General features: G+C 46.6%; 1 protein-coding gene across 2 annotated transcripts in view; it reads left to right on the forward strand.

Annotated features, from left to right (window-relative positions):
* The first annotated feature begins 1,006 nt into the window (after positions 1-1,006).
* LOC129817861 (neuronal acetylcholine receptor subunit alpha-2-like) overlaps positions 1,007-20,238 on the forward strand; it is a 47,098-nt gene continuing 27,866 nt past the window's right edge. The window contains exons 1-2 of one of the 2 annotated variants that reach the window (XM_055873455.1): positions 1,007-2,019; positions 17,908-18,059. In XM_055873455.1, the coding sequence (XP_055729430.1) occupies positions 1,944-2,019; positions 17,908-18,059 (228 nt within the window). In that variant the 5' untranslated portion in view covers positions 1,007-1,943. The remainder of the gene's footprint in view (positions 2,020-17,907; positions 18,060-20,238) is intronic. The other variant, XM_055873456.1, reaches the window with a different exon arrangement.

Below are 20,238 nucleotides of genomic sequence, written 5' to 3' on the forward strand. Positions count from 1 at the left end.
TTGATATCGCGCTTGCAGACTGGCAGGTGTTGGCCCGGTATTGAAGCTGGCTGTGTCCGAGTTGAGGGTGAAGACCGCAGCAGTGGCTAACTGACTACTAGCTAGTAGCTAGTTATCTGGCTAGCTTCTGCTTGGGGTTACGGTTCTAAAGTATAAAAAAAATAGCAGGTCCGTACCACATTGGGTGAGGCGGAATGTAGGAATGTATATTCAGTTCCTAGATGGAAAGTGAAATTAAAATATATACGAAATGTATACGAAAAATACGAAGACTATTTACTATTTACACGCTACAGGACAATACAGGACAATACAAACACACGTCCGACTGCTACGCCATCTTGGAACGAACTGATCATTGATTTATCTAGCGGGGAATTCTGAAATTATATATTCGTAATTATGAAATTATAAAGTTATAGTTTATTCATTAACTATATGGCTATAACTTTTGTAATAATTGTTTTGTTTAATCCAGCGGTGAAAATAAAGTATCTAAGACACACTATCTTCTATTAATTCACCTGCTCTGCCCTCTAGATGTCTCTTGCAGTAACAACTAACGCACAGCCATATGCACTTTTTTTTCAGCTGAGTCCACCCCTTTTACTATCGATCAACTAACTTATCCACTACATGTCAGTCCTTTTAAAGTTATTTGGTCTGGACGGGAGTAGACACAGTCAATCGGTGTCTTCCTCCCAGAGGAGCTCGTAGTTTGTCACGGTGAAACAGAAGCATTAAAAAAAAACGCTCAAACTGGATTGTGTTTGTCTCGACTCGACAATATATCATCATAACTGCCTACCAAGTACAACAACCGAATTAACTTCCATTTACATGTAGACAGTTAGGCCTATTCTGCAATGAGATTTTAGTTGCCTCCTGTTTTATACTTTTTACTTGTTCTTTGAATGTATGCACCTGTTTTATAATAACACCATGGTGAGGCTTTATGGAGACAGTCGCATTATAGTCCCCTTCTCCCTTACCATGTGATATACTAAGTCAGGGAAGGAGAGAGAGAGAGGGAGAGAGAGAGATGGTCGGGGGGTAGACGCAGTCAGTCGGTGCCTCACATTTCCTCCTCCCAGAGGAGCTCGTAGAGTTTGTCATGGTGAGACAGAAGAAAAATCGCTCGAACTGGAAATGACAGCGGAATGGAACTTCTAGATATGTATACTGTAATATCGATGTGAAAATGGAGTCCAGATATTTCGCTCTGCTTAGAAATGTGTTAAATAAGTTAATAGCCGTGCGTAACTGTTCCCTGGATAATTGTCTCCTTTCATGCGTAAATCAGACGAGCGTCTTGAGGAGGAAATTAGCTATTGGGTCTGCTATCAAAGTATTTTTGGTAACCTCATGCTACGTAAAACCTTGAATAATATCGGGAAAAAGGCTCCAGCTATTTTATAGAAACTTCATAAAATAGGTGTTCATTAACCAAACGCTTCTTGTATTTCAGCACCATGAGAAAGACAATGCTTATTTTCCTTTTTTTAAACCACCTCACGCATTTGGATACAGCTGCTACACAGAAAACGGTTGCCGAGGACAGAGACATATCATTTTGGAAACTACAGCCCTTAAAAGTGATTGAATCAAGTTGAACGCATGGTCATCTCTAAAGAGTACAGCACGTGAAGTAGACGTCACTCCCTCGCCGCCCACGGAGCGCCTGTATGAGATGTCTGAAGTGGGGCAAGGCTTCAACTCGGGAAGATGACACAGGAGGAGAGGATCATCTCAAGAATTGACACGGAAGCCGATTTCTCACCACGTCCCCATAGTTTCAAGATAACCTTTCCGGAGAGGATATAATCAAACAACAACATCAATGCTTTTTTCACCGAGAAGAGCAGATCATTAAATTAAAAAAAAGTAGATAGAAGCTAGAAGCTTTGGCGAGAAGTAGAAAAGGTAACTCCTCAGGGTGAAATATGGAACGTGGATTATTCAACCACCTGTTCTCAGCGAGGACCACTATGCTCTGTTGTTTCTTCTTATGTAAGTCAAGTAAGTTCCTTTTTATTATTTATTATGTTTGGCTAAGACTTACCTTCGGACGGTATAATAAGGTAAGTCTGAACACAATTTAAGAGAAACGGGGAATTCATGTCGTTGAAAAGGGTGTGAAATGATTGCTTGTAGCCTGGCCTATAGCCTAATATTACAGGCATGCCACTGTAAATATATCAGTTTATTTATCAATCAATTCATTGTCAATACGACCGTTTGTTGATGTTACCAAATTGCCTACCTACCACAATCGGTGCTCTCGCTCAGGGCAGTTGCTGTATTCTTAAACCACTCGGAACTATTTGGGATTTTCACATCTTCTCCATCATTTCCAGCTGTTTGGAATCTAAACTGACTCGGGCTCTTGTCCATCCAGTAGCCTCATTAAATGCCACTAGCACCACATTTCACACTGTTTTTCTCAGTCATTAAATTGTTTTTAAATTTATATCGTTAAAGCTTTGGGCTACAGTGCAATACCTCCACATTACACTAAATGTGGCAGATAGGCTGCTGTGTCTTGTGACCTTCAAAGTGGTGGAGTAGAAAAGCTGTCAGCTGAATTCTTCCAAGAGGAACACCAAGGTGAGAATGCTGTTCATTGATTACAGCTCAGCATTCAACACCATAGTGGCCTGATCACCAACAATGATGAGACAGCCTATAGGGAGAAGGTCAGTGACCTAGAAGTGTGGTGCCATGACAACAGCCTCTCCCTCAACGTCAGCAAGACAAAGGAGCTGATTGTGGACGACAGGAAACGGATGGCCGAGCATGCCCCCCATTCATATCGACAGGGCTGTAGTGGTGCGCGTCGTGAGCCTCACGTTCCTCTGTGTCCACATCACTAAGGAATTATCATGTTCCACACACACCAACACAGTCATGAAGAGGGCATGACAACGCCTCTTCTCCCTCCGGAGGCTGAAAAGATTTGTCACACCCTCAGAGCTTAAAACATTCTGCAGCTGACGGGCAAGGCGATACAGAGGGTAGTGCGTATGGCCTAGTACGTCACTGCTAAATAGTTAGTTAAACAGTTAGCCAAATAGCTACCAGGACTATCTGCATTGACTGTTTTGGACTCAGCACATACGCTGCTGCTACTGTTTATTATCTATCCTGTTGCCTAGTCACTTTATACCTACCTGTAGGTTATACAGTGCCTTCAGAAAGTATTCATACCCCTTGACTTATTCCACATTGTGTTACAACCATGAATTCAAAATGGATTAAATATTTGTTTTCTCATCCATCTACACACAATACCCCATATTGACAATTAAAACATGTTTTTAGAAATGTTTGCTAATTTATTTTAAATTAAATGAGAAAATGACAAGTATCTCATTTGCGTAAGTTTTCAACTTCCTGAGTCAATTCATGTTAGTATCACCTTAGGCAGCTATTACAGCTGTGAGTCTTTCTGGGTAAGTCTGTAAGAGCTGTGAGTCTTTCTGGGTAAGTCGCTAAGAGCTGTGAGTCTTTCTGGGTAAGTCTCTTAGAGCTGTGAGTCTTTCTGGGTAAGTCTCTAAGAGCTGTGAGTCTTTCTGGGTGTGTCTCTAAGAGCTGTGAGTCTTTCTGGGTGAGTCTCTAAGAGCTGTGAGTCTTCCTGGGTGAGTCTCTAAGAGCTGTGAGTCTTTCTGGGTGAGTCTCTAAGAGCTGTGAGTCTTTCTGGATGAGTCTCTAAGAGCTGTGAGTCTTTCTGGGTGAGTCTCTAAGAGCTGTGAGTCTTTCTGGGTAAGTCTCTTAGAGCTGTGTCTTTCTGGGTAGGTCTCTGAGAGCTGTGAGTCTTTCTGGGTAAGTCTCTAAGAGCTTTGAGTCTTTCTGGGTAAGTCTCTGAGAGCTGTGAGTTTTTCTGGGTAAGTCTCTAAGAGCTTTGAGTCTTTCTGGGTAAGTCTCTGAGAGCTGTGAGTCTTTCTGGGTAAGTCTCTAAGAGCTGTGAGTCTTTCTGGGTAAGTCTCTAAGAGCTGTGAGTCTTTCTGGGTGAGTCTCTAAGAGCTGTGAGTCTTTCTGGGTAAGTCTCTAAGAGCTGTGAGTCTTTCTGGGTGTGTCTCTAAGAGCTGTGAGTCTTTCTGGGTGAGTCTCTAAGAGCTGTGAGTCTTTCTGGGTGAGTCTCTAAGAGCTGTGAGTCTTTCTGGGTAAGTCTCTAAGAGCTGTGAGTCTTTCTGGGTGAGTCTCTAAGAGCTGTGAGTCTTTCTGGGGAAGTCTCTAAGAGCTTTGCACACCTGGATTGTACAATATTTGGCCATTTTTTTATTTTTTTTAATCTTCAAGGTTTGTTAAATTGGTTGTTGATCATTGCTACACAGCCATTTTCATGTCTTGCCATAGATTTTCAAGCTGATGTAAATCAACACAGTCAACACTGTGAGTCTTTCTGGGTGTGTCTCTAAGAGCTGTGAGTCTTTCTGGGTGAGTCTCTAAGAGCTGTGAGTCTTTCTGGGTGAGTCTCTAAGAGCTGTGAGTCTTTCTGGGTAAGTCTCTAAGAGCTGTGAGTCTTTCTGGGTAAGTCTCTAAGAGCTGTGAGAATTCCTTGACCCCTCAAGAACATTCAATGTCATCTTGGTAATCAACTCCAGTGTAGATTTGGTCTTGTGTTTTACATTATTGTCCTGCTGAAAGGTGAATTCATCTCCCAGTGTCTGGTGGAAAGCAGACTGAACCAGGTTTTCGACTGAGCTTAGCTCTATTCCATTTCTTTTTATCCTAAAAAAACTCCTAAGTCCTTGTTGATGACAAGAATACCCATAACATGATGCAGCCACCACCGTGCTTGAAAATATGAAGAGTGGTACAAAGTGTTGTGTTGGATTTCCCCCAAACATAACGCTTTGTATTCAGGACATAAAGTTAATTTCTTTGCCACATTTTTGCAGTTTTACTTTAGTGCCTTATTGCAAACAGGATGCAAGTTTTAGAATATTTTTAAAATTATTTACAGGCTTCCTTCTTTTCACTCTGTCATTTAGGTTAGTATTGTGGAGTAACTGCAATGTTGTTGATCCATCCTCGGTTTTCTCCTATCACAGCCATTAAACTCTGTAACTGTTTTGGCCTCATGGTGAATTCCCTGAGCTGTTACACCTTCCTCTCCGTCAACTGAGTTAGGAAGGATGCCTGTATGTTTGTAGTGACTGGGTGTATTGATACATCACCCACAGTGTAATTAATAACTTCACCATGCTCAAAGGGATATTCAATGTCTGTTTTTTTAGCCATCTACCAACAGGGAGATGGGTATTGGAGGCATTGGAAAATCTCCCTTATCTTTGTGGTTGAATTATGTGTTTGAAATTCACAGCTCGTCGGAGGGACTTTACAGATAATTGTATGTGTTGGGGTACAGAGATGAGGTATTCATTCAAAAGTCCTGTTAAACACTATTATTACACACAGAGTGAGTCCATTCAATTTATTATGTGAAAGTGTTAGTTTGCGATAACAAAGGGTTGAATACCAATTAAAAACATAATTCCACTTTTACATTATGGGGTATTATAAAGCATGTTATATTCAGGCTGTAACACAACAAAATGTGGAAAAAGTCAAGAGGTATGAATACTCTCTGCAGGCACTGGATCTGCCTCAATTACCTCATACCCGCGCACATCAACTCGGTACTGGTACTCCATGTACTGTACATAGCCAAGATATTGTTACTCATTGTGTATTTATTGTACATAGCCAAGATATTGTTACTCATTGTGTATTTATTGTACATAGCCAAGATATTGTTACTCATTGTGTATTTATTGTACATAGCCAAGATATTGTTAGTCATTGTGTATTTATTGTACATAGCCAAGATATTGTTACTCATTGTGTATTTATTGTACATAGCCAAGATATTGTTACTCATTGTGTATTTATTGTACATAGCCAAGATATTGTTACTCATTGTGTATTTATTGTACATAGCCAAGATATTGTTACTCATTGTGTATTTATTGTACATAGCCAAGATATTGTTACTCATTGTGTATTTATTGTACATAGCCAAGATATTGTTACTCATTGTGTATTTATTGTACATAGCCAAGATATTGTTACTCATTGTGTATTTATTGTACATAGCCAAGATATTGTTACTCATTGTGTATTTATTGTACATAGCCAAGATATTGTTACTCATTGTGTATTTATTGTACATAGCCAAGATATTGTTACTCATTGTGTATTTATTGTACATAGCCAAGATATTGTTACTCATTGTGTATCTATTGTACATAGCCACGGTATTGTTTTGTGTATTTAACTGTCTGGCCCCTGGTACTACACAACTTGAACTGTCTGGCCCCTGGTACTACACAACATGAACTGTCTGGCCCCTGGTACTACACACCTTGAACTGTCTGGCCCCTGGCCCCTGGTACTACACAACTTGAACTGTCTGGCCCCTGGTACTACACAACTTGAACTGTCTGGCCCCTGGTACTACACACCTTGAACTGTCTGGCCCCTGGTACTACACAACTTGAACTGTCTGGCCCCTGGTACAACACACCTTGAACTGTCTGGCCCCTGGTACTACACAACTTGAACTGTCTGGCCCCTGGTACTACACACCTTGAACTGTCTGGCCCCTGGTACTACACAACTTGAACTGTCTGGCCCCTGGTACTACACACCTTGACCTGTCTGGCCCCTGGTACTACACACCTTGAACTGTCTGGCCCCTGGTACTACACACCTTGAACTGTCTGGCCCCTGGTACTACACACCTTGAACTGTCTGGCCCCTGGTACTACACAACTTGAACTGTCTGGCCCCTGGTACTACACAACTTGAACTGTCTGGCCCCTGGTACTACACAACTTGAACTGTCTGGCCCCTGGTACTACACACCTTGAACTGTCTGGCCCCTGGTACTACACACTTTGAACTGTCTGGCCCCTGGTACTACACAACTTGAACTGTCTGGCCCCTGGTACTACACACCTTAAACTGTCTGGCCCCTGGTACTACACAACTTACCAAGCAATTTGGGCAGTGTCCAAGATCCCAAAAGATTCAAGTCTGAGGAGGAATGGAGGTGTCATCTCTTCTCCTCTCTCGTCTCCATTGACAGTTGGCACGTTGATCTCCGGCGCTCGAGGGCTTTTCGTCAAACCCCGGTGCATCTTGTCTCTGCTAGTCTCTGCCTCATGCTGGTCCTACTCCAGACCGGACGGACACACGCACAATCACAAGCGGAGCTTCAAGTGTGCACTTAATTAAAGTGTGATGTGAGGCAATATGCTTCACCAGAATCAGACTATTACTACTGTTACTACACCTCCATTATAGTAGACCAGGGATCACCAACAAGTACTCCATTATAGTAGACCAGGGATCATCAACCAGTACTCCATTATAGTAGACCAGGGATCACCAACCAGTACTCCATTATAGTAGACCAGGGATCACCAACCACTACTCCATTTTGGTAGACCAGGGATCACCAACCAGTACTCCATTATAGTAGACCAGGGATCACCAACCAGTACTCCATTATAGTAGACCAGGGATCATCAACCAGTACTCCATTATAGTAGACCAGGGATCACCAACCAGTAGTCCATTATAGTAGACCAGGGATCATCAACCAGTACTCCATTATAGTAGACCAGGGATCATCAACCAGAACTCCATTATAGTAGACCAGGGATCATCAACGATCACTTCCAGTACTCCATTATAGTAGACCAGGGATCATCAACTATCTCTACCCACACACTGACTGGACTCTACCCACACACTGACCGGACTCTACCCACACACTGACCGGACTCTACCCACACACTGACCGGACTCTACCCACACACTGACCGGACTCTACCCACACACTGACTGGACTCTACCCACACACTGACTGGACTCTACCATCACACTGACTGGACTCTACCCACACACTGACTGGACTCTACCCAAACACTGACTGGACTCTACCCACACACTGACCGGACTCTACCCACACACTGACTGGACTCTACCCTGACTGGACTCTACCCACACACTGACTGGACTCTACCCACACACTGACTGGACTATACCCACACACTGACTAGACTCTACCCACACACTGACTGGACTCTACACTGACTGGACTCTACCCACACACTGACTGGACTCTACCCTGACTGGACTCTACCCACACACTGACTGGACTCTACCCACACACTGACTAGACTCTACCCACACACTGACTGGACTCTACCCACACTGACTGGACTCTACCCACACTGACTGGACTCTACCCACACGCTGACTGGACTCTACCCACACACTGACTGGACTCTACCCACACACTGACTAGACTCTACCCACACACTGACTGGACTCTACACTGACTGGACTCTACCCACACACTGACTGGACTCTACCCACACTGACTGGACTCTACCCACACTGACTGGACTCTACCCACACGCTGACTGGACTCTACCCACACACTGACTGGACTCTACCCACACACTGACTAGACTCTACCCACACACTGACTAGACTCTACCCACACACTGACTGGACTCTACACTGACTGGACTCTACCATCACACTGACTGGACTCTACCCACACACTGACTGGACTCTACCCACACACTGACTGGACTCTACCCACACACTGACTGGACTCTACCCACACACTGACTAGACTCTACCCACACACTGACTAGACTCTACCCACACACTGACTGGACTCTACCCACACTGACTGGACTCTACCCACACTGACTGGACTCTACCCACACGCTGACTGGACTCTACCCACACACTGACTGGACTCTACCCACACACTGACTGGACTCTACCCACACACTGACTGGACTCTACCCACGTACTGACTGGACTCTACCCACACACTGACTAGACTCTACCTACACTGACTGGACTCTACCCACACACTGACTGGACTCTACCCCACACACTGACTGGACTCTACCCACACACTGACTGGACTCTACCCACACACTGACTGGACTCTACTTACACACTGACTGGACTCTACCCACACACTGACTGGACTCTACCCACACACTGACTGGACTCTACCCACACACTGACTGGACTCTACCCACACACTGACTGGACTCTACCCACACACTGACTGGACTCTACCCACACACTGACTGGACTCTACTTACACACTGACTGGACTCTACCCACACACTGACTGGACTCTACCCACACACTGACTGGACTCTACCCACACACTGACTGGACTCTACCCACACACTGACTGGACTCTACCCTGACTGGACTCTACCCACACACTGACTGGACTCTACCCACACACTGACTGGACTCTACCCACACACTGACTAGACTCTACCCACACACTGACTGGACTCTACACTGACTGGACTCTACCCACACACTGACTGGACTCTACCATCACACTGACTGGACTCTACCATCACACTGACTGGACTCTACTCACACACTGACTGGACTCTACCCACACACTGACTGGACTCTACCCACACACTGACCGGACTCTACCCACACACTGACTGGACTCTACCAACACACTGACTGGACTCTACCCACACACTGACTGGACTCTACCCACACACTGACCGGACTCTACCCACACACTGACTGGACTCTACCCACACACTGACCGGACTCTACCCACACTGACCGGACTCTACCCACACACTGACCGGACTCTACCCACACACTGACCGGACTCTACCCACACACTGACCGGACTCTACCCACACACTGACCGGACTCTACCCACACACTGACCGGACTCTACCCACACACTGACTGGACTCTACCCACACACTGACTGGACTCTACCCACACACTGACTGGACTCTACCCACACACTGACTGGACTCTACCCACAAACTGACTGGACTCTACCCGCACACTGACTGGACTCTACCCACACACTGACTTGACTTTACCCACACACTGACAGGACTCTACCCGCACACTGACCGGACTCTACCCACACACTGACTAGACTCTACCCACACACTGACTGGACTCTACCCAAACACTGACTGGACTCTACCCACACACTGACTGGACTCTACCCACACACTGACTGGACTCTACCCACACGCTGACTGGACTCTACCCACACACTCACTAGACTCTACCCACACGCTGACTGGACTCTACCCACACACTGACTGGACTCTACCCACACACTGACTGGACTCTACCCACACACTGACTGGACTCTACCCACACACTGACTGGACTCTACACACACACACTGACTGGACTCTACCCACATACTGACTGGACTCTACCCACACACTGACTGGACTCTACCCACACACTGACTGGACTCTACCCACACACTGACTGGACTCTACCCACACACTGACTGGACTCTACCCACACACTGACTGGACTCTACCCACACACTGACTGGACTCTACCCACACACTGACTGGACTCTACCCTGACTGGACTCTACCCACACACTGACTGGACTCTACCCACACACTGACTGGACTCTACCCACACACTGACTAGACTCTACCCACACACTGACTGGACTCTACACTGACTGGACTCTACCCACACACTGACTGGACTCTACCCACACACTGACTGGACTCTACCCACACACTGACTGGACTCTACTCACACACTGACTGGACTCTACCCACACACTGACTGGACTCTACCATCACACTGACTGGACTCTACCCACACACTGACTGGACTCTACCCTGACTGGACTCTACCCACACACTGACTGGACTCTACCCACACACTGACTGGACTCTACCCACACACTGACTGGACTCTACCCACACACTGACTGGACTCTACCCACACACTGACTGGACTCTACCCACACACTGACTGGACTCTACCCAAACACTGACTGGACTCTACCCACACACTGACCGGACTCTACCCACACACTGACTGGACTCTACCCACACACTGACTGGACTCTACCCACACACTGACTGGACTCTACCCACACACTGACTGGACTCTACCCACACACTGACTGGACTCTACCCACACACTGATTGGACTCTACCCACACACTGACCGGACTCTACCCACACTGACTGGACTCTACCCACACACTGACTGGACTCTACCCACACACTGACTGGACTCTACCCACACACTGACTGGACTCTACCCACACACTGACTGGATTCTACCCACACACTGACTGGACTCTACCCACACACTGACCGGACTCTACCCACACACTGACTGGACTCTACCCACACACTGATTGGACTCTACCCACACACTGACCGGACTCTACCCACACACTGATTGGACTCTACCCACACACTGACTGGACTCTACCCACACTGACTGGACTCTACCCACACACTGACTGGACTCTACCCACACACTGACTGAACTCTACCCACACACTGACTGGACTCTACCCACACACTGACTGGACTCTACCCACACACTGACTGGACTCTACCCACACACTGACTGGACTCTACCCACACACTGACTGAACTCTACCCACACACTGACTGGACTCTACCCACACACTGACTGGACTCTACCCACACACTGACTGGACTCTACCCACACACTGGACTCTACCCACACACTGACTGGACTCTACCCACACACTGACTGGACTCTACCCACACACTGACTGGACTCTACCCACACACTGACTGGACTCTACCCACACACTGACTGGACTCTACCCACACACTGACTGAACTCTACCCACACACTGACTGGACTCTACCCACACACTGACTGGACTCTACCCACACACTGACTGGACTCTACTTACACACTGACTGGACTCTACCACACACTGACTGGACTCTACCCACACACTGACCGGACTCTACCCACACTGACTGGACTCTACCCACACACTGACTGGACTCTACCCACACACTGACTGGACTCTACCCACACACTGACTGGACTCTACCCACACACTGACTGGATTCTACCCACACACTGACTGGACTCTACCCACACACTGACCGGACTCTACCCACACACTGACTGGACTCTACCCACACACTGATTGGACTCTACCCACACACTGACCGGACTCTACCCACACACTGATTGGACTCTACCCACACACTGACTGGACTCTACCCACACTGACTGGACTCTACCCACACACTGACTGGACTCTACCCACACACTGACTGAACTCTACCCACACACTGACTGGACTCTACCCACACACTGACTGGACTCTACCCACACACTGACTGGACTCTACCCACACACTGACTGGACTCTACCCACACACTGACTGAACTCTACCCACACACTGACTGGACTCTACCCACACACTGACTGGACTCTACCCACACACTGACTGGACTCTACCCACACACTGGACTCTACCCACACACTGACTGGACTCTACCCACACACTGACTGGACTCTACCCACACACTGACTGGACTCTACCCACACACTGACTGGACTCTACCCACACACTGACTGGACTCTACCCACACACTGACTGAACTCTACCCACACACTGACTGGACTCTACCCACACACTGACTGGACTCTACCCACACACTCACACATACTACACCGACATTCCAAAACACACACACACAGACACGAAACACACAAACATACATGTTGACGGCGCACACACACACACTTTAGCACACACACACACTGCTACTCTATTTGTTATACAGTGCATTAGGAAAGTATTCAAGCCCCTTCAATCTTTTTCTCTGTTTTTTACATATTAAATGTATAAAAAATAATAATAATTTCAATCTCAATACATAATGAAAAAGGGGAAACAAGTTTAAAAAACATAAATATTTTATTTACATAAGTATTCAGACTATGACAAATTAAACTCAAGTGCATCCTGTTTCCATTGATCATCCTTGATGTTTCTACAACTTGATTGGAGTCCACCTGTGGTAAATACAATTGATTGGACATGATTTGGAAAGGCGTACGCCTGTCTAAGTTCCAACAGTTGACAGTGCACGTCAGAGCAAAAAGTAAGGCATGAGGTCGAAGGAATTTTACGTAGAGTTCCGAGACAGGATTATGTAAAGGCACAGATCTGGGGAATGATAACAAAACATTTTTATAGCATTGAACGTCCCCAAGAACACAGTGGCCTCAATCATTCTTAAATTAAGAAGTTTGGAACCACCGAAACTCTTCCTAGAGCTGGCCGCATGGCCAAACTGAGCAATCAGGGGAGACGGGCCTTCGTCAGGGAGGTGACCAAGAACCCGATGGTCCCTCTGACAGAGGTCCAGTTCCTCTGTTGAGATGGGGAACCTTCCAGAAGGACAACCATCTCTGAAGCACTACACCATTTAGGCCTTTATGGTAGCGTGACCTGACGGAAGCCACTTCTCAATAAAAGGCAAATGACAGCCTGCTTGGAGTTTGCCAAAGGGCACCTAAAGACTCTCAGACCATGAGAAACAAGATTCTCTGCTCTGATGAAACCAAGATTGAACTCTTTGGCCTGAAAGCCAAGCGTCACGTCTGGAGGAAACCTGGCACCATCCCTACGGTGAAGCATGGTGTTGGCAGCTGTGGGGATGTTTTTCATCGGCAGGGACTGGGAGACTAGTCAGGATCGAGCAAAAGATTTACTGAGCAAAGGACAGAGAGATCTTTGATGAAAACATGCTACAGAGTGCTCAGGACCTCAGACTGGGGCGAAGGTTCACCTTCCAACAGGACAACGACCCTAAGCACACAGCCAAGACAACACAGGAGTGGCTTCAGGACAAGTCTCTGAATGTCCTTGAGTGGCCCAGCCAGAGCCCGGACTTGAACCCGATCCAACATCTCTGGAGAGACCTGAAAATAGCTGTGCAGCGACGCTCCCGAGCCAACCTGACAGAGCTTGAGAGGATCTGCAGAGAAGAATTGGACAAACTCCCCAAATACAGGTGTGCCGAGCTTGTAGCGTCATACCCAAGAAGACTCGAGGCTGTAATCGCTGCCAAAGGTTCGTCAACAAAGTACTGAGTAAAGGGTCTGAACTTACTTCTGAAATGTCATTTCAGTTTGTTTTTTTATATAAATTTGCCAAAATTGATAAAACACAGTTTTTGCTTTGCCATTATGGGGCATTGTGTGTAGATTGATGAGGAAAATTTGTATTTAATCAATTTCAGAATAAGGCTGTAATGTAACAAAATGGGGAAAAAGTCAAGGGGTCTGAATACTTTCCAAATGAACTGTATTTCCTATTGCCTAGTCACTTTTATCCACATCTACATACTGTACTACCTGAATTACCTCAACAACCTCATACCCCTGCACATTGACTCAGTACTGGTACCCCCTGCACATTGACTCAGTACTGGTACCCCCTGCACATTGACTCAGTACTGGTACCCCTGCACATTGACTCAGTCCTGGTACCCCTTGCACATTGACTCAGTACTGGTACCCCCTGCACATTGACTCAGTACTGGTACCCCTGCACATTGACTCAGTCCTGGTACCCCTTGCACATTGACTCAGTACTGGTACCCCCTGCACATTGACTCAGTCTTGGTACCCCTGCACATTGACTCAGTCCTGGTACTCCCTGCACATTGACTCAGTACTGGTACCCCCTGCACATTGACTCAGTCTTGGTACCCCTGCACATTGACTCAGTCCTGGTACCCCCTGCACATTGACTCAGTCTTGGTACCCCTGCACATTGACTCAGTCCTGGTACCCCTGCACATTGACTCAGTCCTGGTACCCCCTGCACATTGACTCAGTCCTGGTACTCCCTGCAAATTGACTCAGTACTGGTACTCCCTGCACATTGACCTAGTCCTGGTACCCCTGCACATTGACTCAGTCCTGGTACTCCTTGTACATTGACTCAGTCCTGGTACCCCTGCACATTGACTCAGTCTTGGTACCCCTGCACATTGACTCAGTCCTGGTACCCCCTGCACATTGACTCAGTCCTGGTACTCCCTGCAAATTGACTCAGTACTGGTACTCCCTGCACATTGACTCAGTCCTGGTACCCCCTGCACATTGACTCATTCCTGGTACTCCTTGTATATTGACTCCGTCCTGGTACTCCTTGTACATTGACTCAGTCTTGGTACCCCTGCACATTGACTCAGTCCTGGTACCCCTGCACATTGACTCAGTCCTGGTACCCCTGCACATTGACTCAGTCTTGGTACCCCTGCACATTGACTCAGTCCTGGTACCCCTGCACATTGACTCAGTACTGGTACCCCCTGCACATTGACTCAGTCCTGGTACCCCCTACACATTGACTCAGTACTGGTACGGTACCCCCTGCACATTGACTCAGTACTGGTACCCCCTGCACATTGACTCAGTCCTGGTACCCCCTGCACATTGACTCAGTCCTGGTACCCCTGCACATTGACTCAGTCTTGGTACCCCTGCACATTGTCTCAGTCCTGGTACTCCTTGTATATTGACTCAGTCCTGGTACCCCTTGTATATTGACTCAGTCCTGGTACCCCCTGCATATTGACTCAGTCCTGGTACTCCCTGCACATTATATTGACTCAGTACTGGTACTCCTTGTATATGGACTCAGTACTGGTACTCCTTGTATATTGACTCAGTACTGGTACTCCTTGTATATTGACTCAGTACTGGTACTCCTTGCATATTGACTCAGTACTGGTACTCCTTGTATATTGACTCCGTCCTGGTACTCCTTGCATATTGACTCAGTACTGGTACTCCTTGTATATAGTCTTGTTATTGTTTTTATTGTGTTACTATTTCATTTGTCTTACTTTTTAATACTGAACTGTTGTAAGCATGTAGTAAGCATTTCACTGTACAGTCTACACCTGTTGTAGGTGGTGCATGTGACCAATAACATTTGATCTGATTTAATATTGAGCGAGTTCCCCCCCCTTTTGCGGTCAGAACAGCCTCAATTCGTCGGGGCATGGACTCTACAATACACAGGGATGCTGACCCTTAATGACTCCAATGATTGTGGACCGTTCTTGATGAACACGGGGAAACTGTTGAGCATGAAACACCCAGCAACGTTGCAGTTCTTGGCACAAACCGGTGCGCCTGGCACCTACCACCATACCCTGTTTAAAGGCATTCACCCTCTTGAATGGCACACATTCACAATCCATGTCTCAGTTTTCTCAAAGCTTAAAAATCCTTCTGTAACCTGTATCCTCCCCTTCATCTACACTGACGGAAGTAGAATTCACATCAATGGGACATCAATAAGGGATCTTAGTTTAATAAATTATAATTATAAATTATTATTATTATTATTATATAAATTATAAAATCTATATATTTCTTAATTCCATTCTTTTACTTTTAGCTGTGTTTGTGTGTTGTTGTTAATTGTTAGATATTACTGCACTGTTGGAGCTGGGAACACAAGCATTTCGCTACATGATTTGAAGGGATCATAGCTTTCACCTGGATTCACCTGGTCGGTCTATGTCCATGGAACGAGCATGTGTTCTTAATGCTTTGTCCACTCAGTGTATGTCTAGCTCAGCTCGGGGTGTCACTCAGTAAACTCAGTCAGGTGTTATGCAATGAGCCATGTCAGGTCAGGAAGATATTCGTTCATATTCACTGAATTCACATTGAGCTGAATAGAGAACAGAAATAGTTTATGTTTTAGAGTCTGCGTCATCCTGAATGACAGCTTTAATGTATGAGGTTGGCCCCACAACCTCTTCTGACTGAGACGGATGGATTAGGTCAGACACAAATGGAACCCTATTCCCTATATAGTGTACTACTTTTGACCAGAGCCGTGTGGATAATAGCTCTATACTGGGAATAGGGGAGGAAGTCAAGATATGTGTAATTGAATGATGAGAGAGAGAGACAGAGAGAGAGAGAGAGACACAGAGAGACAGAGAGAGAGAGAGACAGAGACAGAGAGAGAACAATAATGTCAATCAGAGGGTGCGTTCGAGTGGTAATCCTAACTAAGCCGACTGTAGACGGACCTCGGGCAGCTGCATCTGCACTAGGACACTGTAGCGGTTTTCCAACAGAAAGGCTCGGATCATAACTCGCGGCAAAGTCGGTTCCTGTTTCAGTCACTTCTCTGGCCACGTTTGCGTGGGTCAAACAAAAAACACCCTTACGATTGGTTGATACATAGTTCCTCCCACAATGCAGCAGAGCACGGCATGGTACAGTGGGTGCAGAGACCTGAAGGAGACTTAATCAAAACCTGCATGACCTTTGGACACACAATTTTTTTTTTCAAAGTTCATGCAATCGACAAGAGGTCGCAAGTCGGACAATTTCTATAAACGTATGCAACAACGATGGTCTCCGACTTGACAAAAGTGATCCACTCGAACGCGCCCAGTGACTTGGCAATCAGGATATATAATAATAAACAGAGTAGCAACAGCATCTGCAAAGTGTGTCTATGCGTGAGTGTGTGACGTCACTCACTGAACAGAGGACAAAATCTCTCTCTCGCTCTCTCTCTCTCTCTCTCTCTCTCTCTCTCTCTCTCTCTCTCTCTCTCTCTCTCTCTCTCTCTCTCTCTCTCTCTCTCTCTCTGTCTCTCTCTCTCTCTCTCTCTCTCTCTCTCTCTCTCTCTCTCTCTCTCTCTCTCTCTCTCTCTCTCTCTCTCTCTCTCTCTCTCTCTCTCATAATTTACAGACACAGATTTTTTAAAATCTCTTATCACTAATTTGCTGATCCATACTTGTCATATATTTGCTGTATTTGATAAACGGTGTTGCCCTTCAACTTGTAGAATTTGAAATAAGAGTAACCATTTTACAAATCTGGCGGTATGAAATAGTTATTATAGCTGTATACCTTATCCATTAGAAAGACTACAGTGGGAAAAAGCTCCTCAAAGCACAATACATCTATGCATAATTGTACCTGAGAAATTGTTTGCTATAAAGCTCTCTCTGACCCCCCCCCCCCCCCTGTTAGTTTTCTGTCATGAGAAGACCCACTCACATGCGGAGGACGAGCTCTTCAAGAAACTCTTCATCGGGTACAACAAGTGGTCCAGACCCGTACCCAACATCTCAGACGTGGTCATCGTCAAGTTCGGACTCTCCATAGCACAGCTTATTGATGTGGTGAGTAGTGACTGACAGGACCTGTGGACAGAGGAAGAAAGAAACGAAGAAACAGAGAAACAGTAACAAACAGAAACAGATAAACAGTAACAAACAGAAACAGTAACAAACAGAAACAGTAACAAACAGAAACAGTAACAAACAGAAACAGTAACAAACAGAAACAGTAACAAACAGAAACAGAGAAACAGAGAAACAGAGAAACAGAGAAACAGTAACAAACAGAAACAGTAACAAACAGAAACAGTAACAAACAGAAACAGAGAAACAGAGAAACAGTAACAAACAGAAACAGAGAAACAGAGAAACAGTAACAAACAGAAACAGAAACAAACAGAAACAGAAACAAACAGAAACAGAGAAACAGTAACAAACCTACAGTAGCTCTCCAGGAACAGGGTTGGAGAGCCCTGGTGTAAACCTACAGGACAGTAGCTCTCCAGGAACAGGGTTGGAGAGCCCTGGTGTAAACCTACAGGACAGTAGCTCTCCAGGAACAGGGTTGGAGAGCCCTGGTGTAAACCTACAGGACAGTAGCTCTCTAGGAACAGGGTTGGAGAGCCCTGGTGTAAACCTACAGGACAGTAGCTCTCTAGGAACAGGGTTGGAGAGCCCTGGTGTAAACCTACAGGACAGTAGCTCTCCAGGAACAGGGTTGGAGAGCCCTGGTGTAAACCTACAGGACAGTAGCTCTCCAGGAACAGGGTTGGAGAGCCCTGGTGTAAACATACAGGACAGTAGCTCTCCAGGAACAGGGTTGGAGAACCCTGGTGTAAACCTACAGGACAGTAGCTCTCCAGGAACAGGGTTGGAGAACCCTGGTGTAAACATACAGGACAGTAGCTCTCTAGGAACAGGGTTGGAGAGCCCTGGTGTAAACCTACAGGACAGTAGCTCTCTAGGAACAGGGTTGGAGAGCCCTGGTGTAAACCTACAGGACAGTAGCTCTCCAGGAACAGGGTTGGAGAGCCCTGGTGTAAACATACAGGACAGTAGCTCTCCAGGAACAGGGTTGGAGATCCCTGGTGTAAACCTACAGGACAGTAGCTCTCCAGGAACAGGGTTGGAGAACCCTGGTGTAAACATACAGGACAGTAGCTCTCTAGGAACAGGGTTGGAGAGCCCTGGTGTAAACCTACAGGACAGTAGCTCTCTAGGAACAGGGTTGGAGAGCCCTGGTGTAAACCTACAGGACAGTAGCTCTCCAGGAACAGGGTTGGAGAGCCCTGGTGTAAACCTACAGGACAGTAGCTCTCTAGGAACAGGGTTGGAGAGCCCTGGTGTAAACCTACAGGACAGTAGCTCTCCAGGAACGGGGTTGGAGAGCCCTGGTGTAAACCTACAGGACAGTAGCTCTCCAGGAACAGGGTTGGAGAACCCTGGTGTAAACCTACAGGACTGTAGTTCTCCAGGAACAGGGTTGGAGAGCCCTGGTGTAAACATACAGGACTGTAGCTCTCCAGGAACAGGGTTGGAGAGCCCTGGTAAACCTACAGGACAGTAGCTCTCCAGGAACAGGGTTGGAGAGCCCTGGTGTAAACCTACAGGACAGTAGCTCTCCAGGAACAGGGTTGGAGAGCCCTGGTGTAAACCTACAGGACGGTAGCTCTCCAGGAACAAGGTTGGAGAGCCCTGGTAAACCTACAGGACAGTAGCTCTCTGGGAACAGGGTTGGAGAGCCCTGGTGTAAACCTACAGGACAGTAGCTCTCCAGGAACAGGGTTGGAGAGCCCTGGTGTAAACCTACAGGACAGTAGCTCTCCAGGAACAGGGTTGGAGAGCCCTGGTGTAAACCTACAGGACAGTAGCTCTCTGGGAACAGGGTTGGAGAGCCCTGGTAAACCTACAGGACAGTAGCTCTCCAGGAACAGGGTTGGAGAGCCCTGGTAAACCTACAGGACAGTAGCTCTCTGGGAACAGGGTTGGAGAGCCCTGGTGTTAACCAGGAACAGGGTCGGAGAGCCCTGGTGTAAAGCTACAGGACAGTAGCTCTCCAGGAACAGGGTTGGAGAGCCATGGTGTAAACATACAGGACAGTAGCTCTCTGGGAACAGGGTAGGAGAGCCCTGGTGTAAACCTACAGGACAGTAGCTCTCTGGGAACAGGGTTGGAGAGCCCTGGTGTAGACCTACAGGACGGTAGCTCTCCAGGAACAGGGTTGGAGAGCCCTGGTAAACCT

Source organism: Salvelinus fontinalis, chromosome 20 (assembly GCF_029448725.1).
Source record: "Salvelinus fontinalis isolate EN_2023a chromosome 20, ASM2944872v1, whole genome shotgun sequence".
Lineage (NCBI taxonomy): Eukaryota > Metazoa > Chordata > Actinopteri > Salmoniformes > Salmonidae > Salvelinus > Salvelinus fontinalis.